General features: G+C 43.0%; 3 protein-coding genes and 1 long non-coding RNA gene across 4 annotated transcripts; 3 read left to right on the top strand and 1 right to left on the bottom strand.

Annotated features, from left to right (window-relative positions):
* Window positions 1-529: 529 nt before the first annotated feature.
* On the top strand, window positions 530-904 carry LOC119461898 (proline-rich nuclear receptor coactivator 2 A-like). Its single transcript, XM_037723266.1, has one exon. The coding sequence runs from the start codon at window positions 530-532 to the stop codon at window positions 902-904; it is 375 nt and encodes a 124-aa protein (XP_037579194.1).
* Window positions 905-2,182: 1,278 nt separating this feature from the next.
* LOC125944663 (uncharacterized) lies at window positions 2,183-2,486 on the top strand. The gene is made up of 2 exons (XR_007466335.1): window positions 2,183-2,315; window positions 2,376-2,486. It is a non-coding gene; the product is annotated as an uncharacterized LOC125944663 (long non-coding RNA).
* Window positions 2,487-2,876: 390 nt separating this feature from the next.
* LOC119457784 (WD repeat-containing protein 19) lies at window positions 2,877-13,080 on the top strand. The gene is made up of 2 exons (XM_037719496.2): window positions 2,877-7,338; window positions 12,215-13,080. The coding sequence occupies exons 1-2, from the start codon at window positions 3,652-3,654 to the stop codon at window positions 12,539-12,541; spliced, it is 4,014 nt and encodes a 1,337-aa protein (XP_037575424.1). The 5' UTR covers window positions 2,877-3,651; the 3' UTR covers window positions 12,542-13,080.
* Window positions 13,081-18,008: 4,928 nt separating this feature from the next.
* Window positions 18,009-25,970, bottom strand: LOC119457778 (coiled-coil domain-containing protein 186-like). The gene is made up of 3 exons (XM_037719481.2): window positions 25,394-25,970; window positions 25,047-25,196; window positions 18,009-19,601 (listed from the first exon to the last, which is right to left on the bottom strand). Exons 1-3 carry the CDS (start codon window positions 25,406-25,408, stop codon window positions 19,515-19,517), a joined length of 252 nt encoding a protein of 83 aa, XP_037575409.1. The 5' UTR covers window positions 25,409-25,970; the 3' UTR covers window positions 18,009-19,514.
* Window positions 25,971-26,278: the final 308 nt, after the last annotated feature.

Below are 26,278 nucleotides of genomic sequence, written 5' to 3'. Positions count from 1 at the left end.
TCCACACGAGAGCTCTGCTTAGCCGTGCTACCATTGGTCCAAACCTAACATGCACGTGACCTCTGACGTGTCGTCCCGCAGCGCTTGCTCAAGCGCCCTGCCGCCCTGCTGTCGCACACAAACAACTCGTCTGCCATTCTTCACCATCTTCGAGGGCTTCGTCCAGAAAATGGAATGCACGCTGACGTGAGCGCTTTTACTGCGCCTTGCTGGTGGAGAGTTTCTTGAGAGATCGATGCGTCGCGTGCGGTACAGCTTCTGCTGACCTTTTTGTTAGGACGGTCTCGTTTTCGTGTGGCGGCTCGGCGTTCCAAAGTGAAGTAGCCCTCGAGATTGACCGCCATCTCCTTGTGTGTTCCTGTTTTGTCAACCCCTTCCGAGGTGGGTCGCCCTTTGATTTTGTTCTTGACTGTTTTCTCAAGCTACGGCAGCGCTGCGATACCGTGCTGAGAGACTTAGCTGGGCGACTACATCCCGGTTTTTGTGTGCGCAATCACTTCTGCCGCCATCTTGTTTAGACGGGCTCATCATGGCTACCAGGGTCGGACAAGCCGTCGGTCCGGTCGCGTTCGGACCCCTGCCACGTCGCCGTGACCGGCCAGCTGGCAGCGGCGCACGCCTTGTGCTGCGAAACAATGTAGTGCCTCCAAAGAAAACACTGAAAGCAGTGTCACCGCCGACAACCAAAAACTCTGGCCGCGTTCCATTGTTCAGTAAGAGCGCTTCGTCATCGCCTCCTTTGGGACACTACGCCGGCCCGAAGTTCAGCGAGCCACCTTCCCCGGCTGCTTTGCCACGACCGCCAGTTCACTGGATGTCTTGCGGCGCCATGCAAGCCGCCTCACCCGAGGTCTGCCTCGAAATGACCAACCAGCTGAAGACACTCCTCAAAGTGAACGCTTGAGATGAACTCGGCTGACGGCGGCGGCGGGACTTTTCTCGTTGAGTGCAGACGAACTGACTGCGTTTACACTGAACCGAGCCTGGGCGCTGCCACCGAAGCCTTTTGTTTTGTTTGTTTGAGTGGCTTGTTGGAGTACCTGGCGCGGATATACTGCGCGAATTCGTCGGTGGATCTTGCTGGCAGGTCGTATTCACTAAGTATGGGTCTAGTCAGAGATATAGTTTTTTACAGAATGACCATACTTACGTCTGATGGCGTTATTTTTGTGCATGCTAAGGTCTCGCTGGTCATGTGCGTCATGCAGCCGGGGGATGTGATATTTTTTTTTGCCCCTGGCCGCCCAGAAAAAAAAAAAAAAAAAGCAGTCGTGTGGCTGCCATTTGCATGCATGGGTGGTTGTATGTTTAGAAATTGGCTCGGCGATCATTTGACTATCGTGTTCGACATTCCGCGTCATGTGTACATTCATGTATAAAAATTCATACGCACCGTATCGTGCCAGTTAACGTCGCCTGCGGCTGGAGCGCGTCTGTTCAGCTGCGCGTTACCAGATTGGTAACACTTTCGAGGCCCTTAAATCGCCAGTCGTGTCGGTGGAGCCACATTCCATAGTTCACCCATATGGTGCCGACGGAGTTGATAGTATGCGAGGACATTTCATGTGGCGAGAGTGACACTTGCCATTTTTCCCGCACAGGATTCGACATCAGAAATGGACGCGACAGCGCCTGCGTATTCTGCTAGACCAGTGCTAAGCACTGCCCTGGCATGAATGCACTGTTGCGCGAAGAATGATAATTGCCCCACCCTTTAGCGCGGCATGTTAAGGGCGTAGAACATGGGGCCACCCAGCAGGTGATAAAAGCTGGCTCCAAGACTCGTTCCGTGCTATCGTACGCCTGCCAGGAAGATCCACCGGCTGCAAGTTTTGTGAATGCTCATGTAACTTCATCTCCGTCGTTTGTAAACACACCCGGTTGTTCCTCTTCGAACACTCTCCGTCTTAGTATAGTCCTCTTCGTCCACGTAGTGTTTTTCTCTACCTAAAAAAATGAATTACTACTACAAAAACAAAATGGGTTAAAAAATGTTTTTTTATACATTTTTTTATTTTATTTTTTTACTACATTTTTCGCTCTGACTTAAATTTGGCTCATCTCATGGTCGAAAATTTTCTCTCTCTCTCTCTCTCTCTCTTTCATGCCCCCAATAACCCTTCCCCCTTTTCCAGGGCCCCTTCGGGGGCCCGCCAATGGTGTCCGGCGGTAGTGGAGCTACGATTCTCCTCCTGACCCTCTCATGCACTCAATGTGCACTGGGCCTGAAGAGTGCTTTCGAGCACAGTGCCCGAAGCAAGAAGCAAAGTTGCCTGGACCGAAAGCGAAGCCATCGCAAGTTCTGCGTAGTTCAGGTAATTTCATTACACGCCCGTTCACTGAATAGTGCTTTTTTTTTTTTCTGTATTTTTCAGATCCGGATGGCCCGTGGCTGGTTCACAAGATCGCCTGGCGACGGGCTGTACTTTTACATTTCCCCCTCTGAATGGCAGCTGCTGCCGGAAATAAATGTTATGTTTATCCGAGAGGGTTGGCTTACTTGCTTTCAATTCTTCCTGTCAAACTGCTGGACGGGTAACAACCAACTTGTGGCAGAATTTTGTTGCACCAAATAGACATACCTGCTTAGCTCGCAAGTGATTCTTGTGGACCATGTCGCTTGCGAGGGCCAGTTTTGAGCTTTCAGAGCAGATTGGTGGCGCAGATAACGCTAGCTGAGCACTGCGACTGCCTGGGGCCGTATTCCGAAACGAAATCAGCATGCGCGCTGATTGGCTGGTTGAGCAAATTGAATGACGTCGGGCTCAACCACCCAATCAGCTCAACTAATTTTGCTAAAACAGCCAATCGGCGCACGCCTGAAAGCGAAAAAAGAAATTTCGCCTAGGCGAACGTTTCAGAATACGGCCCCAGGCAAACCATAGTAGTATACGCCGCGACTGCAGCGTGAACCCCTTGGAACAGAAAGAACCGCGGGAGCTGAAATTTGCATGCCAATTTGGTTTGGCAGGATATTCGCAGCAGGGCACACTCGAGTTTTCGAAGCCTCGCGAGTCTCGCTGTCGTGAAATATTTTTAGAAGGATGCTCTGTTCCCGCTAATTCACCCACGCCGTTCTGCCGCTTGGGACGGGTTAAGAGGTGTGCATGTAACCAACAAAGAGTCCCAGACACCGTACCAAATGCTAAAGCCTCCCGCTCGCTTTTAGAACTCCGTTATCCTCCAACATCGAACCCCAACTTTCACAAGTGCGCTTGCCACAGAGCCGTGCTTGCAGTCTCTTCTAGCTGTTAGCTATTCAGCGGCCACAGTCGCAGTGCCCTGTACATGCGATGAAAGATGCACTTATTATGAGCGTAGTGGCGTCTATTTTAGCTATAAAATAATGTACTACCAGTACTGAAGGACTGGTAATACGCACGTTTGCACACTGAAAACCTTTTTGCCAAGCGCCGGTGTTAAGTTGGTCCTGACACATGGCATCAAAGTTTTCTCCGCGGTGCACGCGTTATGCCAGTCTAACTTTTGCATTCGTTTAAAAGAATAGATAGATCATTAAGTAAACAATGACAAAGGCGTGCGCAGTTCGATTGCGCTTTCGTTTAACACGGTTGGCGAGGCGAGCTGCCGTCTCCCGTGGCAACTCGTTATGTTTACAAGCGACCAACTACCGAGAGGGCCACCAGCAGCATGAAGGCTGTCTTCACGCTTCCGGAGAAAACACACGGTCCCGGGCCAGTGTTCTTCACATGGCAAAAGTCGAGCGGCAATTATCTCGTGACGACTGGCTACGATCAGACAGTGAACGTATACGACCGTCACGGCGAGCGAAAAGATCAAATCAGCCTGCCTGGAATGTGCACGGGGTTGGGCTACGACAAAGACGGCGACACGCTGGGGATCATCACGGACCGATCGGCGCGGCTTTTCTTGTGGGACGCCAACACCCAGCAGTTGGCCCAAGTGGACACGGGCCTCAGGGATGTGTTGACATTGCTTCTGTGGGCCAAGACGGGGCCGTTTCTGGCTATTGGGACCTCAAAGGGGAACCTGCTTATTTATCATCATCGATCCTGCAGAAAGGTGCCTATTTTGGGCAAACATGCCAAGAGGATCACCTATGGTGCCTGGAGCCAGCAAAACATGCTAGCCTTGGTTGGCGAAGACAATGTACTGACGGTCAGCAACCAAGAAGGAGACACACTATGCCAAACGACACTCAAATCAGAAGCGACACTGGTGCAGTTCTCTTGCATGAAAAAGGATGAAAGAAGCACAGCTGAAAACACTGTTAGTCTGGTGTTAAATAAGAAGACCCTGCTGCTACTTGATATTTATGACCCAGAAAATCCCTATGTTCTTGCATTCCAGGAAATGTATGGGAAGATAATAGAGTACAAATGGTATGGAGCAGGCTACATCCTTCTAGGATTTACAAATGGTTACTTTGTAACTATCTCAACTAGTCCTAAAGATATTGGCCAAGAGATGATGCAAGTTCGCTGTCACAAGCAATCACTGTCACACATTGCAATATGCCTGGGCCAGAACAAAGTGGCATCATGCAGTGACAATATTATCAAAGTGTATGACCTTTCTGACTTGCAAGATGTGCAGTCTGTTGTTACTGTTGACGATGTGCGCAAGATTGAATGGCTTGACTGGTCTGATGATGGCCAATTTCTGGGAGCAGGAGGTGCAGGGGGTAGTTTGCATGTATTTCTCACAAAGCTCCCCACTTTGGGCTATAGCCTTGGTCACCGGTTTGCTTATCTCACATCTCTCACTGAGGTAACTGTAGACAGTGTCACAGAGCCAGAACTTCACATGACACTCAGGGTGGATATTGAGCCAAGTTTCATCGCTTTAGGTCCATTTCACCTTGTTGTAGGTATGAACAATCACGCTTGGTTTTATGCATTGGGTGACAAGTCGATGGTTCCGCTTCATGACAAAGAATACTTAGGAACTGTGAAAAATATGAAGCTAAATGGCGACTATGCTGCAGCTCTATTTGATAGCAAACTGCAGCTGCAGCTCATTGAAATTGAAAACAGTGACCTCGAAGAACGAGAAAGCAAGCTGTTTCCAGACTCAACTCATGGCAATGTCAAAATATTGTGCCACACAGTTACAGATGACTTTTTGATATATGGCACGGACACAGGTTTTATAGAATTTTTTTTTCTTGAGGACTGGACCATCATCAATAGGTACAAACACTCCAGTGGAATCCGACAGCTTCACCTAGACCCATCAAATACGCGGCTAGTGGCTGTGGATGACCGGTCACAAGGGTTTGTATACAACCCCGTGAATGATCATGTGATAGACATTGCAAACATACCTCCAGCTGCTAGGGGTGTTTTCTGGGACCAGCATTTGGACAACAGAGGTTGCTTTGTAGTGTTTGATGACCATAATGTCCATGTCTATATGTATGTTTCAGACACAGTGGTAGGTGCCCTTGTAGAGGCTGTTCGTAAAATCAGCATCCCTTCAGGGCAGCATCCACTACTATTGCATAATGGCAGCTTGACTTGTCAGACACAGAGTGGGAAAACAGCACTGCTACTAGTCACGGGAACAGAAGACAAGGGAAAGAGCACTGCTGCTCACCAACGAGAAGTGCTTGCAGAATGCCTCAAATTGCGCAGGTTTAACAATGCCTGGCAGGTGTGTGAACATCTGAATTCAAAAAAAGAGTGGACTGAATTCGGAAACAGTGCCCTATTTAATTTAGACCTTGACTTGGCAATACGAATTTTCCGGCAAATTGGTGATGTTGGAATGGTGTGGTCACTGCGGGAGCTGTGTGAAATTGAGGACAAAAATCTTCTGGCAGCCTATTTAGCCATGTTCAAAGGAGACTTTGGGGTTGCACAAGAGCTCTTCCTGGCATCCAGCCAGCCAACAGCTGCATTACAAATGCGCCGTGACCTGCTGCATTGGGAACAGGCATTGCAGCTTGCAAAGCGCCTAGCTCAGCAACAGATACCTTTCATTTCAAGAGAGTATGCACAGCAGCTTGAACTTGCCAATGACAATGCCAGTGCATTAACCTACTATGAGACTGGCATAACAAATGATCCACAGTACATAGACCATGATAAAGCCTGTCGTGCAGGCTTATCACGCACATCACTTCGATGTGGAGACATTCGAAAAGGAGTCAAAGTTGCCAAGGAGCTCAACAGCAGAACACTGTTGCGGGAGTGTGCGGAAATTCTTGAAAGCATGAAGCAAAACCAAGAGGCAGCTCCGCTTTATGAACAGGGAAACTACTATGAGAAAGCCGCCAACCTTTACATAAAACTTAAAAATTGGAACAAGGTTGGTGAACTGCTCCAGTACATAACGTCACCAAAAATATATGCACAGTATGCTAAGGCTAAGGAAGCTGATGGACGGTTTGCAGAGGCAGCAAAAGCTTATGAGCAGGCACATGACATTGAAAATGTTGTTCGCATACAGTTGAATAACCTAAACAATCTGGAAGAGGCAGTACGGCTGGTTAAAGAGACAAGGTCAATGGAGGGTGCAAAACTTGTGGCCAAGTTCTTTCAGAAGCTGGGAGACAGTGTATCTGCAATACAATTTCTAGTGCTTTCAAAGTGCACAGATGAAGCTTTTCAGCTAGCGAAAAGTTGCAAGCAGATGGATGCCTACGCTGCCGCCATTGGTGACAATGGGTCTCCTGATGACTTCAACAGTATTGCTACTTACTATGAGGAAGAGCGCAATAATTTCGATGCTGGTAAGTTCTACCTTAAAGCTGGCCAGTACAAGCAAGCCATAAAGCTTCTTCTAAAGGCAACTACAAAAGATGATGATGAGCCAATCAACCTAATTGTTCAAGCTGCGGCAGCAGCTGCTGATGACCAGACAACCAGGCAAGTCATTGAATTTCTCATGGGTGAAACTGATGGAGTGCCAAAAGACTTCAAGCACCTCTTCAGGCTGTACATGGGGCTTCGTCAATACAAGGAAGCAGGCAAAACTGCTGTTGTCATTGCACGTGAAGAGCAGAATGCTGGAAACTATCGGAATGCGCATGATGTCCTACTGAGCATGTACCAGGAATTACGAAAGCAGCAGATCAAAGTTCCTGCTGAAATGCACCACAACCTGATGCTTCTTCATAGCTACATCCTGGTGAAGGTCCATATTCGTCATGGTGGCCATATGCAGGCTGCTCGGCTGCTAGAGCGTGTGGCAAACAGCATCAGCCGTTTTCCAGCACACACAGTTCCGATTCTGACCTCAGCTGTGGTAGAATGTCAGCGAGCTGGTCTCAAGAACTCGGCGTTCACCTACGCCAGCACCCTGATGCGACCCGAGTACCGTAGTCAGATCGACCCCAAGTATCGGAAGAAGGTATGTGACATGTAGAGACACAACACATCAACATGCATGCTGCAAAGAACCTATGTCATTTCAATTAGCACATTTTAAGATGTCCTTAATGTACAAATCACAAAATCAGCTGGAAATGGGCACAGAAAAGCAGGTAGAGCAACTTTTCCTTTCATTCTACTTCTTTCATATCAGCTTCAGAGTGCCAGCTGGTTACTTGCGATTATTTATAGTGTAATGTTCGACGAAAAATTGTCAGGCAAGAGTACCACATGATCAAAATAGGAAGACTCGCCTAAAGTTGAAAGAAACATATAATTGATGTCTCAGGGCCCCTATGTGTCCCGTGTTTAAAATGAAGAGCAACACGAGAGGGCCCAACGATTCATGCTTTAGGTGGCACAATACACTCATTGTATATCTTGGGAAGATTAACCTGCATCCTGTTTATTGCGTGTGTTATTGATTGAATATATGACTCCAAGAGCAGACGTGAAGATAGGCACTTCTCTGTCATTACACCAGCAGAATCCCAGCCAATGATGTCGCTAGTGGATATGTGGCGCCTGCCAAAGTGTTCGTGCTTGAGTTGCCTTTTTTTGATGCTGTTATGGTGCTGATAAATTCTTATTTAAAGTTTCCAGTCTTGCCAATGTAGCAAGCACCTCAATCTTGGCACAGTATCTTGTAGACGATGCCTGGACACCTTACTCATAAGTCTTTCACTCATACAAGCTGTTGTGTTATTATTTTTTTTTTGCATGTGGGTGATTTTTATACTGTATATGCTAAACGTTCTTGTAAGTGCCTTGCTGCTACCTTGCATGTAGAGGACCGATGCATGCTTCTGCTTCTCTTTTTCCTGTACTGTTTCACTGTTAGCAACAGAAGAGCACAGTTCTTGTGATTTCAGCAGCTTCAAACGGTATCCATTGTTTGACAGGTCCTTTTTTTACTATGACTTACGTTGTCCTGATTTACTTGCTTACGTTGTCCAGGGTCAGAGCAGATGCAGAAAGCATGAGAGAAGAGTACAGCAGCAATATAGCACTTGTATTTCATAGAATGCGCTGAGTCAAATCTTAAGTATTTGCCAGCGTGAGTCCGTTTCCTATACATACTGAGTGAAAGCCCCCTGGAAGTATGTCGTATGAGGATGCAGAGAAAGGCAACCTGTCTGCTTTTTTCCTTCTATGGTAAACTGAATATTTGGTATGAAGGAGTTTAGATGCTCAAGGAAAGGAAGTACGTCTTGGTGACAGATCACGCAGAAACAATCCTCCATGCGGAGCCAACTTGTACGAAGCTAATGCAGAACTTGCCAGTGATTCTCAGGCTGTGTTCACACAGATGATGGAAACGGATGCGCCCATTGCTGTTCCAAACAATGTGCATGACGGCAGTGAAGGGTCGCCCTCAAGAAGCTCCTTGCAAAACTGGACCGCATATTTCATGGGTATGCGCGTGAACATAGATTCCACGTCAAAAGGGACCATCACCTTGTCATAGTTGGCACTAGACACTGGCATCTCTTATTAGCTCAATGAAAGTGGTTGAATCCTTGATATAATGGACGCAGGACATGGTGCAAGTAGCCAGATAACTTGTACAGTGGAGAGCATGTGAAGTCTACTATTGGCCTTTGAGGGACACTGGACTTGCGAATATGTGGCAAACTGTGAACTGCAGATGCTGAACTGTTGTGGCAGAGCAACTTGTAATATAAGTGCCTGCTTTCTGTGGGCACAAATTTAAAGGCTTCTGTGAGTAGCTTTAGTAGTTGAGTTCAGATTCTATCATCTTTGTAGGGTCCCAGCTCACCTTGACTTGGGTTGCTTTGTCTTTAAACCAACAATGTCATCTTGGCAATGTAGCTCAAGTGGACAAGGATAACTGTGGTGTTTCTTTTTGCCAGGCACATATGGTGTAACAATCACCCATGTGCCAATAAGAAAGTCAAGACAACAGCTCGTATGAATGAAACACCCTTTGGAAGTCTCAAGGTATCAAGGTGGTGCAAAGATACTGTGCAAAGATACAAGATACTGTGCAAAGATGGTGTCACGATTGTGGTGAGACTGGTTATTTTCAGAGAACAATTCTGCAACATCAGAATGACATCAGTAAAGGCAATGAAAGCCCTAATGTATTGGTAACACATCACATAAACACAACAGCGACTGGGATTCTGCTGGCATAATCATGGCTGAGAAGTGTCTATCTTCACATCTGCTCCTAGAGTCATGTATCCAATCAACAATACATGCGATAAACCAGATGTGAGGTAATTTTCCTCAGGCATATACCTGCACTCAGCATCACCCAAAGCATAAATAGTTTGACCCTCTTGCATCGTTCTTCAATGTGAACAAGGGACCCTAACTGCTCCGAAAACTTTTAATTACATGTTGATTTCTTTCAACCTCAGGAGAGTGCTTGTTTTATTCCAATCTTGTGATGACATGCAGGCAGGGCACTGCTTGTGGCCAATGATGTAGAGCAAAAAAGAATGAAATTCGAATAGAATACTGGAATCATTGCAGCATACTTGCTCCACTCTTTGCTATAAGGGCTGACAAAAAGAGCAAACAGCTATTAATACTAGTCCAATGAGAAAGCGGGAATCCCACTGTTGAAAAAGTTAACTCGATAACAACCTGACCAGGAACTGCATGGCTACAAAGAACAGCTTCATCTTGGCTGTTTTTTTGCAACTGTACAGCTGCAGAAGGCATATTTTAACTTTAAAGTTGCTATGATATTACGGTTGCTAGGGCCTAGTCAAGCTGCTTATTAAACTAGCTTTTTGCCCTGGCAACCATTTCTGCACTGTACTTTGGAATAAATAAAGTGATACTTTGTGTAAAAAAAATATTGCCTTGCTGATAAAGAATGCACAGATATAACACAATGTAACTTTCCCATGTGCTCGTCATGGTAGGACATAGTAGTGAGGGAAATGTGTTAGATGAACATGTTGACACCACATGGGGCATGTTCCTGGTATATTGTAACAGGAAATATATTGGCAAATGATGTAGTGGAGAGTTTCTGATGTACACTTTGGGCATATCTGGGATGAAAGTCAAGAGAAAAAGGTGACACAATACATTTAAAACAACTAAGATGATGAATATTGTTGAGCACGTTTTGTGTATTTTACTGTCTGAGTAACAAAATTTAAACATGACTATGTGCATGGACAAAACTTTTGCTGGGCCATGTCTCCCACATATTCTGTAATACTGGAGGCCACTAAAGCTCTTTAGGGCAAGAGGAACAATCCTTCACAATTTATATATTTATATTTTTTTATTGGCAGTACAGCAGAAAACCTAGCACGCCAGTCAGCAAATTGTTGCTGACATGCAGAGTGGTCGTTAAGCTTTTGACACAGGGTCTAGGCCTTGGTACCTGATAGCACAGCTAACTCACTAATTTGAACCTAATGGGACGTGCAAACATTGGTTTGAATGATGCAATATTTAATTTAAAATTGTTTAAAAAGCATGTGTGCATTCTAGGACTTGCAAAAGGTGGTTTAGGTTAACTGATGCTGAATTAATGAAACTGTCTGTATTCAATGTTTAGCATACTTCACATAATCATGCTGGCGTCTGTCAGAATGGTAACTGGCAATTTTTCTTCAAGACCACACGATTTTTCCTCTTCTGAAACACTGGCATCACTTCTCTGTCCTGGAAACAGCAATCCTAGCATACTTTGGTTGAACCACGAGCAGGTTGAAATCATAGTTTCATACAAATATTACTGGAGCAAACTCTGGTGCTGCACCATGGCAATGCTGAGTAGTACCTAGGATTTCTCTAATCATTGTGCTCTTGACTTCAGATGTTCTTGTAGCATTATTTGTGCTTTATCTTTCTCAATTTTAAGCAATCATAGTTTTCTATGCACAGTAAGACAATAATTCTCCTTGAACAAGCAAAATCATTGCAAATCATTGCAATATTTTGTTGAAAATGATCAATCTGCAAAGCTGTTTGAAGCCAGAAGGATGAAGTCCATGCATGTGCTACGCCATAATTCACATGCTGGCCGTACTTGCAGCTCTTGTAGACACTAGCACCACGGTTTCCTCTAAGTGTCAAAATGACTTGATAGACAGACTCAACAATCTACTTAAGAGGAAGCTTCAGCTCGGGGCTAACTTCGACGCTGCGTATTCAGATACATGTCAAATGCAGAAATGATTTCATGAGATAAGCCGTAGTCTGATTTGAATGAAATTTGTTGCACTTGAGAGGGTAGGTTAAATTCTAGTGACTGTAGGAAGCAGAATTTTGATTAAGGGTGTGAACGTTTTTACAAAAATTGCCAAAAGCCAGTAAGTTCAAAAAAATTAGAAATGCGAAATTTACAAATCCGTAACTCTGGACCAAAAATAGATACTGCAGTTCGGTAAACTGCAATCGTTAGAACATGCAAAGCGGACTACAAACTTGATATATGAATTTACAGTTTATGTGACTTTGTTACAATGTTTACGTGGGTTTTGCAAAAGTCTTACTCACAAGCTAGTGAATATTTCAGAGACGTGTACACCAATTTTGTCTGCTTTAGATGTCTTAATATGTGCAGTTTACAGAATTGATATCGTTTTTCACTGCCGAGTTATAGAGTTTTGCAATTTTTAACATTTTCTATAAAAAAAAACATTGATGGCCTAATTAATAAATCTGCTACCAACAGTCACTAGATTTTAACTTTCTTTTAAATGCAACAAACCTCATCAAATTTGGTGCAGTGATTGCCATGAAAAATGATTTCTCCGTTCACATCTATTTAGATTGGAGCTAAAGCTTCCTCTCAACTAGCACGCAATGTGCATTGTTTGGACTGCAGAAAGCACATCTTTTTTTTCTTGTCTTCAAAGGTGGAAGCCATAGTGCGCAAGCCCCACCGGGAGCAGGAAGAAGCAGCTCACTCCCCCTGCCCTTTCTGCAACTTCAGCCTGGCTGAAATGGAGTTGCTCTGCTCCCAGTGCACAGCCAACCTGCCATTCTGCCTGGCCACGGGCAAGCACATTGTGAAAGATGACTTCACACAATGTCCAAGGTGCCACTTCCCTGCCATCCACACACAGTTCCATGACCTGCTTGCATTGGAGACAAACTGCCCCATGTGCCTTGAGCCAGTATCTGCCGACCAATTGCAGCTTGGACAGTTTGAGCCACAGGTATATGCAGATACAGAGGAGTAGTATCAAAATCAAGCAGTTTACAAAGACAGAACTTGCACTTCATTCTTTTTGCTTTGACCCTTGATACTGGAACTACAAATTAGAGGCACAAAGTTTGTGTCCCTTTAGCCTTTGCTCAGCATGTGTAATCAACTGGTATGAAAAGATTTTGTAAGGAGCAAATAAATTTTTTTTAAATAAAAAATAAAGTTTACGTCAGAAATATAATTCTATGACATGCTGTTGTTTTTGTTGTGAAAAATATTTTGAACTGCCAGAAGACTTCAAGCAATAAAAACTTTAATGTCCTAAGTACATGGTACCGCTATACTTCTCATGATGTCCTATGGCTCGCTTAGAACCAGTTTGCATTCTTCTTCAAAGATGTACTCATCTGGCCAACATTTAGTGCACGACGGTCCATGCATGTTTATTGTTGGGTACAAGGTATTGTGGACTATGCATGTTGCGACAAATGAATTTCCTTGAATTGTTGTTCCATAGCCCAGAATCCAGAGGTATAGCCGGACTTCAGGCTGTCAGCATCATAGTGCACCCATGATTCTAGGCTGCATGCATAAGCCTCGATAAGCTCTACTTTTTATGCAACACACCTGGCCAAGTAACATTTTGTCTTTAGCTGTACACAGATATACGTGTGTTGTTTAGGCATGTACATCACACCTTCCATAAAAAAAAAAAAAAAAAAAAAAAAAAAAAAAAAAAATATCAGACTATCAATGCACACTTGATCTTAACAAAGCCTGCCTGCACCATAGGAGTGCATGGTGGCCATAATTTGTTGGGACTGAAGTGTGAGCAGGCAGCCCAAGTGCTGAGTGTAATAAACTTATGGAATACCATAAGAACAGCAATAGCGGCAGCACAAACACTTTTTAGAGTTTCAATTCTGTATGGCCCTGTACATAATTAAGGAAAATGGCAAATTATCATAAACAGTGAATTATTTAAGTCACAGCCAATGCACATGTGATCAAAGCTTTTGTATGGGGTCAGATGTCCTCTATGCGGCTAGCAACAACAATTGTAAGTTTTTTAATTGACTGTCACTGACGATGTTGCATCTCGAAGTTGGTGCTACTAAATATAATACTTGTATTCACGTATTAAAGCTCCTCCTCGACAACAATGAGTAGAAGGCAGCATTGCCCCTTGAATAAACTGCACTTCTACACACTTCACTGCACTTCAGCAGCATTCCTTGAAACACATGCAATGAGGATTTGTTTGTGCAATGCCCCTCCACCACAGGGCCTTTCAGCAGATGCCAAATGCACATGTTTATGAAATAATAGGTCAGGAATAAGTAAGAAGCATTATTGAAATACAGCGGCCACTTTACTGAAGGAGTAGCACTGCCTTCCACCCCAGAACAGTTATAGGAGAATATTTGCTGATGATGACTATTCATGTGGAGCATGTGGAAATAGCACACAGACCATTGAGACTTTTATGTTAGCAGGTTGCAGTATCTATCCAGAGGTATAAGTGAGGGCAAAATTACCCTGCGCAAGACCTTGGCTGTTAAAGATGTGGGGGAATGAATCTGTGATGGACACCAGTAAAAGACGGCTGGAAGTGGTGTAAAGGTTGGAATGAAAGGAAAATTAATTTTTATTACAAAAATACTTTAAAGATTCGAGGGTTTGTTAGTAAGAACAACATATCTTAAGGGCTGAGGATATATGCAGCAGAAAGGTAAAAATAATGAGCTTGGTGGTACAAGCCACCACACTGTTTAACAAGGTGGATGTTCAGAAAATCCATCCATATAGCCAAGGTGGTGTTGAATGGAGAAATATCCCACAATGAATGTGAAGGTAAGTCAGCATCACTTGTCATATATATATTGATGCAGGAAAAAGGCAGGTGCACAGGTGTAAATGCGTGTGTATGAGATAGAAATGGCACCCAAGCAGCCATAGTCTTCGTTATCTCCTTCACGAGACACCTTCTTCGTTCTCTTCCCCGCAACAATAATATATATATATATATATATATATATATATATATATATATATATATACAGTGGAACTTCATTGATACAATTCTGCATAATATGTTTTTCGGGATACGTTTTTTTAACAGCGGAGCTGTTCTTGGTCGACCCTGTGCTGTCGTGCTGCTTGGCGTCACGCTGGTCACGTGACCTGGGAGCGAGAGGGGCGAGTGAGACTCAGCGGAAAGGGGAGCCAATGAGGAGCGCGCGTCAGAACCTACACTCTAAGTCAAATGGGAGTATTTGGGGAGTTTTTCTGCCACACAATAATAATCGTCATCTGGCTTGCTTGCGTTTCCTTTCTTGAAACCTTGGTGCTCGCCACTTTCCTATCAAGAATGCTATGTCACCTGATATCACGCATGCCGTTCGCGGCCGGAAAGTACTGTGCGTGTGGCGATAGCGCAAGGAAAGCACGCAAGATAGATGATGATTATCGTTGTGTGGCAGAAAGAAAAAAAAGAAAAGCTACGGCCAGTGTTCCACTCCATGAAAACGAAAGAACAGCTCTGCTGTTCCAACAGTTTTCGCAGAGTGGAACTGGCCGTAGCTTTTTTTTTTTTTCCCCTGATAATACGATTTGGTTAGTCGTTGGATGATACGCTTTATTTTCTGGTTCCCGTGAAGATTGTATCAAAGAGATTATTCCACTGTATATATAAACATTGGCGACACTATGTTTTTACTGTTCTTTCCCAAGCAGAAAGGAATAGAGTAGAAAATAAATGTTCATCTAATCACACATGGCATGCATGTGCAGCTTTTTGTTTTCGAGCTCTATATTCTTCAAAATTTGGGGAATAAAAATGTTTAGATATGAAATTAGGTTTTCTTCTACACATCATTACAGCGATCAGGTTTTCCTGGGTGACCTTGACAACAGTGACAAAACAGCCTTGGCTTGATCGCCCTCACTCGGTTATCATTGGGAGCTCAGAGGTAGTTTTCTGAAGTTTAATGTTCAAGTGTGGCTGCAGAAATGCACCGTTTTAGGGCCTTGTCTGCACTTTTAAAAGTAGCTGAAGCCCATCCTTGACAAAAGCACTGATTTAAGAGTTCAAGTGCTTTCATTATGCTATTGTGCCAGTTTGAGGCTATGCTTTTGGGAAGAGAAATTTTTGTGAAAAAATCAAGCCCTATACTTCTATGCCGCCTCAGATGCATTGATAAATATCACCATCATATGCTGCTGCAGTTGGTTTGGAATGTGCATTTCTAGAGTAGATAAATACTTCAATATTGGAGCTTAGGCATCACAAGATTCCTTGCTAAGCAATTATTTGGTGTCTGCTTTTTTTCTGTGTCATGAGTATGTGTTGTTTCACCTTACCTATGCACAAACCAGCCCGCAACAACATTAAAAATAGTTTATGAAACTAAAACTAAAATTCTCTTTGTGAACAGGCTTCCTCATTGCTTCTGGAGACATGAATGGGGCCTTCATGTCATTTATTACAGAGCAAGCCAAACTTGTGAACATTTTGAAGTCAGTAAACTTTTGTGTCCTAGAGGGGTAGGAGGGAGGAAAAGAATAAAGTATATGTAGATATGTTTCTTGTATGTAGCAACATTTAGTCTGGTGCACTCAATACAGAAGAAGAGCATGCCCAAAATAGTCAAGGCTAACAAAAATATGCACAAATTTGCTCACACTCTCATGAAACACCCATGAAGAGAAAATGTTCCACATAATGATACTACTGTGTGAAACTGTCTTATTTAATAAATTTAATTAGAGTTCGTACAGCAGTCAGAATGATGCATTGTATACAGTACTGGGTGTGCAAGGTATTTGAGGACATGACTTCAAATAGTGATAGACATTAACATTCTTATTATATCTGTCTAGGCGCCTAACCTTGTCTTTACTAACCCCTCTGCAACCTATCTAGCAGACTTATTAGAGGGTATGAGCTTCCTGTCCGACACAGGAGATTAAGCCCATATGTTGTCCTAGCTGCCCTACACGCCAACCACAATTACTTGGAGATTGTCACCTTTTTGAATTGAATGTTGCCAAATCCTTTCCTTTAGGGATGAGGCAACAGTTTATAGCCAAATACGATTTGAGACAAAGAAAAGTAAGCGGTGCCTGTGGTCAGACATCATGCAGGTGTTTCATTTTTCCAGCAGGTGGAAGACATGAGTAAGAACCCTGATGCGATGTCATCTGCAATGTGGTGTCCTAGTTTCCAATATAAACCTGCTAGAATGCTATTAAAGGGGGCCGTCAGTGAGAGGGAGATTAACAAACAGCCACACCATAACTCGCTAAAGGCTGCTATTGCGGAAGCACTGCCCAGCATCAACACACACTATCTGATCGAGGATGCAGCTGGTTACAGAAGCCAAATTCAGTCAATAATTGAGGCTGAAGATGGTTTTATTCAATATGAGAAATGAGCTGTCAAAGAAAAAAATTAGGGATGGGCGACTACTTGAAGTTTCAAATACGAATAGAATGTTATGTATTAACTATTCATATTCGTATTCGAAAAGGAACTATACTGGATTTTCAAATATTAAAAATAACCAAAACATTTTGCAACAACCAACTGTTAAAGTCTTGTTACTGTTCTCTGCCCGCTGAACAAAGTATAACAAATTATTAGAAGTAAAACAACAACAAAAGGTTTTCGAAGCGATGCATAAAAAAAAAAAATGGGTAATGCAAGGATTGTTTTCTGTTTCGCAGCGGAAGCCAACATGACAACCTGAGATTTTTTTATTGTAGTCTGTCATTTAGTGTTTTTGGCAGTCTAGTCAAGTAACAGTTTCATCTTTTAGGCTACAACCAGCGAGTTCCTTGCAACAGGCCTTTTTACTTGTGTTTATGGCACACAAGTCCTTCAGCAGCTTTTTTTTTTTTTTTTTCTGTTTTCACAACTTCTGACATTTTTTTCGGCAACCATTTATTAAGCATTTTTGGAAAGCTTGTCATACAGCAGCCATTCATCCATGGAAAGCTTGTTTGCAACTAGGATCTTAAGATGTGAGGCTATTCCTGCAGTTCTTTTAATGGCAATTAGTGATATCGTGTTTAAAACTGATCCTTTGTCCCTGGATGGTCAGTTGTCGTTCTTGCACTAGTCATTACAGGCGTGGCGCCCAATTATACCGAAATAAATATTCCTGCTGTAAATATACGCGTCTACATTTGACTATTTGATATTCGATTCATATTTGAAAAAGTTGATATTTGCCCACGTCTGGAAACACCGTAAAAAATTTGGAATGAATGTTTCGATTCTGGTCTGAAATATCATTGCTATTTGCGAAGTCGTCATTATGTCTTCAAATACCTAGCGCACCCGGTATGTGCATGTTAAACAAATGAGCTTTGGAGTTCATCTGATAGCACAGCTAGTGTTCATATGGCTGTAGTGGATTGCTGAATACAAGCAGTCATAACAAGGCCTGTGCTTGTTTAATATATTTGCTTGAGCCACTGTTCAATACTATACTCAGTACCCTTAGAACTTCATTTATTCCTGTCATGCAAAGTACAGAAAGCGACCAGCTAAACTAGGCATGGACAAAGCAAATCTGATACATGACAAGTACCTAAAAGAAAGCATGACAGCAAATCAGTGAACAGCATCCCAAGTTCAGCACAAAGCTACCAGGGCATCACACAGGCTTCCGCATAACAAAATACACAAATATGATAATCCCAGTGGCAAAGGAAGCACAACACGTCATCTTTGCTATTCTGACCAGTGGTATTAACAAATAAGAAAACAGCCATTAGTACGGAAGTAACAGAATGAAGAAATGCAGTAAAGTCAGATGCATTGTTCTACAATAAAATTGTGCTTGGATAGTGTTGCAGAGAGTATGCTTGATAAGCATCTATACTTCATATAAACATTCACAACTTTGTTGTTCAGAAGTACATGAGAGAGAAATGCCAAATGCGTATCCAGAGTACCTGTATTTAAGCTTGTCAACGACTGGTAACACAATTCAAGCATGACGGGCTGCATTTTTAAGCATGGATCAAGTCTATATTTACTAGATGGCACGACACACACCATTTACAGAGCTCATATTAGTCCTTTCCTAGTCATCCACTCTCATTAAATTGATTTCAATAATTTGCTTAATAAAGTATGCTATATGTTCTATACATATATATACACACGTATATAGTATATCTTTAGTATACATATATAAAAACTTTTAGTGAGCGATTATGCAATGATAAAAGTGTGCAGTATAGAGCTAACACTGCCAACAGAGGTATAGATGCATCAAAAAACAAGCTCTTGAAAAGATGTGAATATGCTGAATGGAAGTCTAGCAAGCTGTATCTAATTTGCACTGAATGAAGAGAGTAGGTGTCACTCCAACCAAACCAAATATAAGGAACAGTCCTGTTCAAAGGCGCTTGCACACACTCCCCTCAGCACCACAACTGCAAAGATGTTCTGAACATTTATGAGTGTTCATACCAGTTGCAATGCATCAGTGGACACATGAACATGTTCCTTCTCCTGTAGGGAAAAGCACAAATGACTCGTCAGCATGCACAATACAAGATAATGTCAAGAAAGTCAACATGTGATTCGGTTGATAAAGCTCAGCACAGGAGCAAGTCTTAAATGAAGTTGCCTACTGCAAGAACAATGAATGTTATAAGCACGGTTGTGGAGTTCTGCACAAGCTGGCCAGTTTGTGCCTCATTGCAGACACATTCTACAAGGCACGTGGCACAAAGATGTGACAATGTACAGTGAAAGTTGACAACAAAATAGAATGGCAATATTGCCATTGCTTGAACTTAATACCCGAACATTCACATGCTACTGTGCACTAAAGCCTAGAAGGCTAGTTTGGATTCATAGCCTCAATGTTGCAAGGTGGCAGAGTGGAAATGAACACTGCCTAACTAGACTATGTACAAAAGAGCCGATTCCTGCAGCCTCACCCTGACTCAAGGGAGCCAGTGGGTGTAACATGCAGTTATTCCCTTTACTTCCGCCGGCACTGTGTTGCACCAACAAGGCGATGGTCCTTGCTCAGCCGTGCGATCTCCTCCCCAAGGGTGTTGATGTTCTCCTGTTGTGGCAACAGAAAAATTATACACAAATGCTTGTGATTAAAAGCAGCAGATTGAAAAAAGGTTAAAATATATGCAAGATGTTTCCTGTAAATTGAACAAAGTTTAAATAAGGTTACGTTCGCTGAGAACATCATGGAGAATGCTGCAGTTCAAGTGTGAGAGTCCATAATGACATTTTTTCCCTAACGTTTTTCAAGCGAGGAAGAAGAAGCAGAAGAAGAAAAAAAGAAAGAACATGTAAGTGGCAACATGTTGCAAACATCTGCAATGAGTGTGTATCAATGCACTCTGCAACATCTAAAATTACAGTTTGTGTATGCACATGGACATCTGCCTCCACAACTTAATTATCTCATTATTAAAGCTAGGATCACAAAACTTAGATACCCGAAACAATTTTGCTTGCTCTTTACAAAAATTCAACCAGTCTTTATGTAGTGCTCTCAGTTTTTGTTTTATGAGGCCCACTCTTCAAAATGAATTCACTGCTATATGGCTTGCAAACGGAGCCAGAGAACAACACGCAGAACAGAGGAAACTGCAAAATGATTACAACATACCGTATAGACGCGTGTAAGAGCCGCACTTTTTCATGCAGCGTGCAAAAATTTGCTGATGCGCGTACATGGCATCAGTGCACCAAACGCGATTGCTTCTCCGCTGGATTTTTTTTTTCTCTTCAAATTTTGGGCTGCCAAGTTGGGGGAGCGGCCCTTACACCAGTCTAGACAGTATTTCTTCTGTCCTCTTCTTTGTCTCCTTTGTCCCTCGTGTCCTCTGGAGCCATTTGTAAGCCAGGAAAAACGAACTAGCCCATTCAGTATGTTTTGACTCACTGCTACAGTTAGTTGAAGCAATGAATAGAACCAGACAATAACAAGTATAAAGTCAAGTGCATAACTGACACCATTGAAGCCACTCTCATATACCACCTAATACCGTATTTACTCGATTGTAACACGACCGCGATTGCAATGCGAGGGGTGACTTTTCATTGCGTCCATCAAGAAAAAATAAAACCGGAAAGTAACGCGAGGGGTGACTTTTTGTTGCCTTCGGCAAAAAAAAAAAAAAAAAAAGACAACAAAAAGCGGAAGAAAAAAACTGCTTAAGTAATGCGAGACCACCGGATGAATGAAAAAGTTGCAGTTTCGCCCAAAAGTCGAAACATCAATTGTGATTGCAAATTAGTAGAGAGCTATACGGAGTAAGGATAGTACTTCGAGTAAGGATAGTACATCGGCTGCATAAACTTGGACACATTCGCTTACTAACTGGATTAATAAGCATGGTGTCAGCGCGCACAAGCAAACATGACTAGATCACACCCGATGACCGCAGACAATCGCTGGCGTGAGCAAGCGCAGCAGCACCAGCACCAGCGACCGAAGGTTCGTGCGGTCTATCGCTTCAACGGAAACTAAGCGGTGAAAGCACAGCGCATACAAAGGTAAGAGCCGTGTGGAGATCGCTTTCAAGATACGGTGCGCGACAGTCCGCAGATGCGCAAAGTACAAGTACACAGTTGGTGGCAGAGTAGAAGCCGCATCCGCTCACTCCCTGCGCTGCCTTCCGGCTTTCCTCCTTTCGCATCGAAGATTGAGTCGCCAGTTCCCCTTGCACCTAAGTCCTTGCGCTCGATCGCAAGATATGCATTTGGTGCCGCAGCTAAACGTCGCCTCCACTCCCTCCCTCCAATCCTCCCATGGCCTTTCGCACGACGGAAGACGCCGCATTTGCTCTCCGCCGGGCAATCGCTCTCCGTGAAAGCGTGATTCCCTCGCGCGCTTTCACTCGCACATTTCACTCGTTGATGAGAATTGGGTGCATCATAGCACTTCTTAGACAACTTGAATTTCGGTATTAGATTGTAACGCGAGGATCGACTTCAGGTAGCAAAAATCTGGAAAAAAACTCACGTTACAATCGAGTAAATACGGTAAACATTTCCCTAGAAAATATCAATGGTTACCAATATTCAATCATTCACATTACACCCAATTTAACTTGGGGGTTCCACACATATTATATAATTAACAACACTGACAGAACACTAGGACACTTGTGGCACAACTTTTCCACGCACCCTCCTTTTTAAAATCAATTATTCATTTTTGCAAAACTAGTTAACAACAAAAGCCGACCAAGACATCAACAACCAAGGACTGTGAGCTAGAAACCAGAGCATTTTCTGTGAGACAGCATCACTTTTTGTGAAGACACAGCAAATTAATTGTAAACTAATTTTTATATTATCAACTCTATTCTATTCTAGATTCTATTTATCAACTCTTTTGAGTTGATAAATAAAATCCGAGCCAGCGGTTTTCAGAGCGTTGTTAGCACACCAATATGTGTAACAGAACATAGCTAATCTGGTCTTGATAACTATATTGTAAATTTAGATGTCTGTGTCCACAGTGTTAGTACAATATGTTCAGATATAAGCAACCATTGCCCTATTGTAATTATGTATTCATGTCCTAGGCCACAATATGATGTTCCCAAAACGCTTGTGAGATACAGGTGCCTATCTAAGCAAAATATGGAATCCTTTCGGGACCGAATCACCAAAGCAGATTGGTCTGTGGTAGGATATACCAAGACCAATGCCTCTGATGCCTACGCTGAAATTTTGTCAATATTTTCGCAAATTTATAACGCTTCTTTTCCATATAAATATTTCAAGGGAAAGAAAAACATTAGGAAACCGGAGCACATCAAAATGATGAACAAGAAAAATAAACTTTTTAAACAATTTTTGTCATCAAGAAAACCGTGCCAGCTAACAGCATTTAAAAAGTACCATAACCAATTAAACTCAGAGCTAAGAAAAGCAAAGGCGATGTATTACGACAACATTTTCTCTGATTTATCGCAGAGGCATCCTGAGAAAGCGTGGAAAGTGATCAATCAAGTTTTGAAACGTGGAAACAGTGACGATATGATAACAGAACTAACAATCAATAAAAAACTGCTCTCGGGATCTGCTTTGGCTGAGCAATTTAATTCTCACTTCGTTAATATGGTAAAGGCATCACACTGTTCCCCTGACATCACCGTGAGTAATTGTTGTAAAGAAAGTATTTTCATGAAGCCCACCGATGAGATCGAAATTTGTCAGGTGTTCATGCGCCTAAAGAATAGTAGAGCTGTAGACATTGATAATATGCAGATCGGCCCTGTAAAATATGTTATGGATATCACTTCCCATTCCCTTGCACATATATTTAATCAGGTATTAGCAACTGGTTGTTTTCCAAGTGCAATGAAACGTGGAAAAGTGACTGTTATTTATAAAGGCGGTGAACGGAACCAGTTTACTAACTATAGACCCATATCAATCCTCCCAGTATTCTCGAAGGGTCTTGAAAAAATAATTCTTTACCGCTTAAACAGCTTCTTTACCCAACACAACATCATTTCCGATTGCCAGCATGGATTTCGCCAGGGAAGATCAACGGAAACAGCCTTATTAACACAGAAAGAAATAATTATTCGCAATATCGAAGAAAACAAAGTAACTCTTGGTGATTTTATAGATTACACAAAAGCCTTTGATTATTTAAACCATAATGCTCTTTTAAAGAAATCGTACTGCTATGGTGTACGTGGAGTAGCTTATTCCTTGTTTGAGACTTATTTTAATGATCGCCAGCAATGTGTCACGATTAATAATTGCATGTCCTCTTTTAAAAATGTTGCCTCAGGAGTTCCACAGGGAAGCCTCCTGGGACCACTTCTTTTTAATGTGTACGCGAACAATGTTACTCAAGTAAATAACAACATTTCCATTTTAATGTACGCAGATGACACAAGTCTGTTTGTAACCGGCCGTGAGATAAATGAAGTTTTCATGAAAGCTCAAATAGCGCTTCCAGATCTTTGAAAGTGGTCGAATGACAACCTTCTTAAAATCAATGCTTGCAAAACTAAAGCCATCTTATTTAGGGACAAAAACAAACACGCCCTTCTACCAGCAGACCTGTGTCTTGGCGGGACTCCGATCGAGATTGTACAAAAGCACAAATCGCTGGGCGTCATCTTTTCTGCTGATATGACGTGGACAGCTCATATTGACTATCTGGCTAAATTACTTTCTTCAGCTACGGGAGCACTATCGCGGTGCCACCATTCCTTTCCAAGCAAGGTTAAGATGCAAATATACAATGCACTGTTTCACGCTCGCATAAACTTTTGCACATTGCGCGGGGAACAACTACGCTGACAAATCTGCGCAGAATTTTTTCGCTGCAGAAGAAAGCGATACGATGCGTTGCTAACATTTCGTACCCCCCCCCCCCCCCCCCCCCCATTCTACCAGAGAATTCTTTCTCCGCTATAAAATCATAAACGCCACGCTGATTTATCAGTACCGCCTGCTGCACGCGTTTTTCTTTTCAAATAAAAACACAAATTTTTTTGAACAGTCATTCCAGGCTGGAAAAACAAATAGGCGATCCTCAAACTAGAGGCCATGAGAGATGGTTGGTACCGCGATGGCGCACATCTTATGGCAAGCACTCATTGATTTTCAATGTACCATATCTTTTGAACAAATATCAGCAGCATGGGATCGATTTTAACGTTTCTAAAAAACAGTTGCGCGAATACTCCATTTCAGAACCGTACTAAGCGCTGCCATCCATTCCTTACCCCTTTCATTTCATTGTACCTGATTGCCATGTTTTTTTTTTTTTTTCACATCATATCTTTGAGTACCTTTATTATTATTATTATTTGTCGTCTTTACAAATTATTACTGTGCTGTAAATATATGATGTCATTTATAAGTTTCTTAGTTCTAGAAACACCGATGCATATTAAGTGTATGTAATGGTTATGTTTATTAGCGTTTTATGCCATTAATTTTTTCCGATACTAGCTTAAACATATTTGCTCGTTATGTATGCTATGTTTTGTGCATGTTATCTATACATTTTATGTATGCTGCCTTGTTACGGCCCCCAGGCATCTTCAAGCTGCATTTTGCCGCTTTTCGCCTGGGGTGACCCCCAACTATTATGCTGGAAATAAAATCCTTTGATTGATTGAAATGTTCTGAGGAAATGTACACTATATGACTAGCTGGCACATCCCATGGAAGGAATGTGAATGGAAGGAATAACTAATGGACAAGGTGTGGATCATTTGTTGCCTTGGCTTTCTGCAGAAAGGACTGTGAACCCTCACACCAGCAGCCCAACTGTTATTCTAGGAAAATGCTCAGCTCTTAGTATGTACTGCATAGCAAAACCAGTGTGTCTCAACTGGTACACGATAACCAAGCATAGCTTTGGTTGTGAATTTCCTGCAACTATGTACAAAGCATCACTGCAGCTTGAGCGGTTACGTGCTAATGGCGTTCCACAGTAGCAAGTTCTTGTGCTTGTTCAAAATTGTATGATCTATGTGAATATCAGCAACCTGACCTAACTCACCTTAAGGGTGATGTTTTTCAGTAATGTGTCTTCAAGGACTGCCTGGAGCTTTTGGTTGATTTCAAGGGACAGCTCCAGAGTCATGGTTGTGTCCACGGCGTGGCTGTTGTACACGGATGCCATGATGCCTCCTTTTTTAGAGATCTCAGCCTGCAAGTGTAAAAAATTAACGGCTATAGTGCTTCAAGTGCTTCAACTACAGTGCTTCAAGGACAACTGCAGTTACCTTTTGCTTTTTTCCCAACAGCTGCTTGCAAATAAGGACCAATGAGGGCAATTCGTTACATGCTATGACAAGCAGAATTTTACGAAATCCAGCGCCTTACAGCGTAGGAACATAAACTTACCTTGTTGCAGTCCATGCTGGTGGGAACCAATGCACCAGCCTCCTCTCTGGTTATGTAATTCTGAATTATCCTACAAAAACAGAGGAAAGACACAGAGTTATAGAATTAGTGACGTGTCTTAGCACAGATGCAGCTGACAGGAAGAAAAGCTCCAAGAAATGCTTGATGTCAAGTGTTGTCAGTGGTGCGTGTTTCATGGCAGCTGCACCAAATTGTGAGAGAATGTTTGAAATGAAAGAGAGGGGAGGTAGGTATTCAAGTTACTTTTGCCTTGAACTTTGGCTTTCAATAGACAGTTGTAGCTTAGCATCACTTACAGTCCACTTTTCTCACGTTTCTTGTGCTCAGGCACTGCAAAGAACTGTGTTGATTTTGCTTTTTAATGTAAAGAATTCTTTGGCTCATACCAGGCATTTTGCAGTAGATAGGTAGGCATGTCTCACATAGTTTCCTCTTCAATTAAAAGGAATATCAAGTGTCCGATGGTGGGCTCAAACCTCTGGCTCCCAGAACAACAACTCGATGCTCTATCCATAAGGACACGATCGCAAGCACACGCCTCTCTACGCAAACTAGGGCTTTGGGACAATATGCACATGCGTATTGTGGGGATTGAGGGTTGCGCCGGCATGATTGCGCGCGCTTCGCCTGCTCTGCCATTCCTCGCCATCGTTCCCCGCTGGCCTCCTTCTCCGCCCGCACCGCCTAACCGGTTCCCGCGGTGGCGCTGACGTCACGACGCGGCCGGTTGTCGGTCGCTAGCGGCGAAGCGTGGACTTCTCTCCGGGACCAGCGCACGGTACGTTCATGATTTCCTCTCGTCCGCCGACACCTTTGTGACTAGGACTGAGCTCGCGCACGGTGCCTTTGCCCGTGCGGGGAGCG

Source organism: Dermacentor silvarum, chromosome 1 (genome assembly GCF_013339745.2).
Source record: "Dermacentor silvarum isolate Dsil-2018 chromosome 1, BIME_Dsil_1.4, whole genome shotgun sequence".
In the NCBI taxonomy this organism is placed as follows: Eukaryota; Metazoa; Arthropoda; class Arachnida; order Ixodida; family Ixodidae; genus Dermacentor; species Dermacentor silvarum.
Note: the sequence above shows the minus strand (reverse complement) of the source record. Positions and strands in the feature narration are given on the sequence as shown.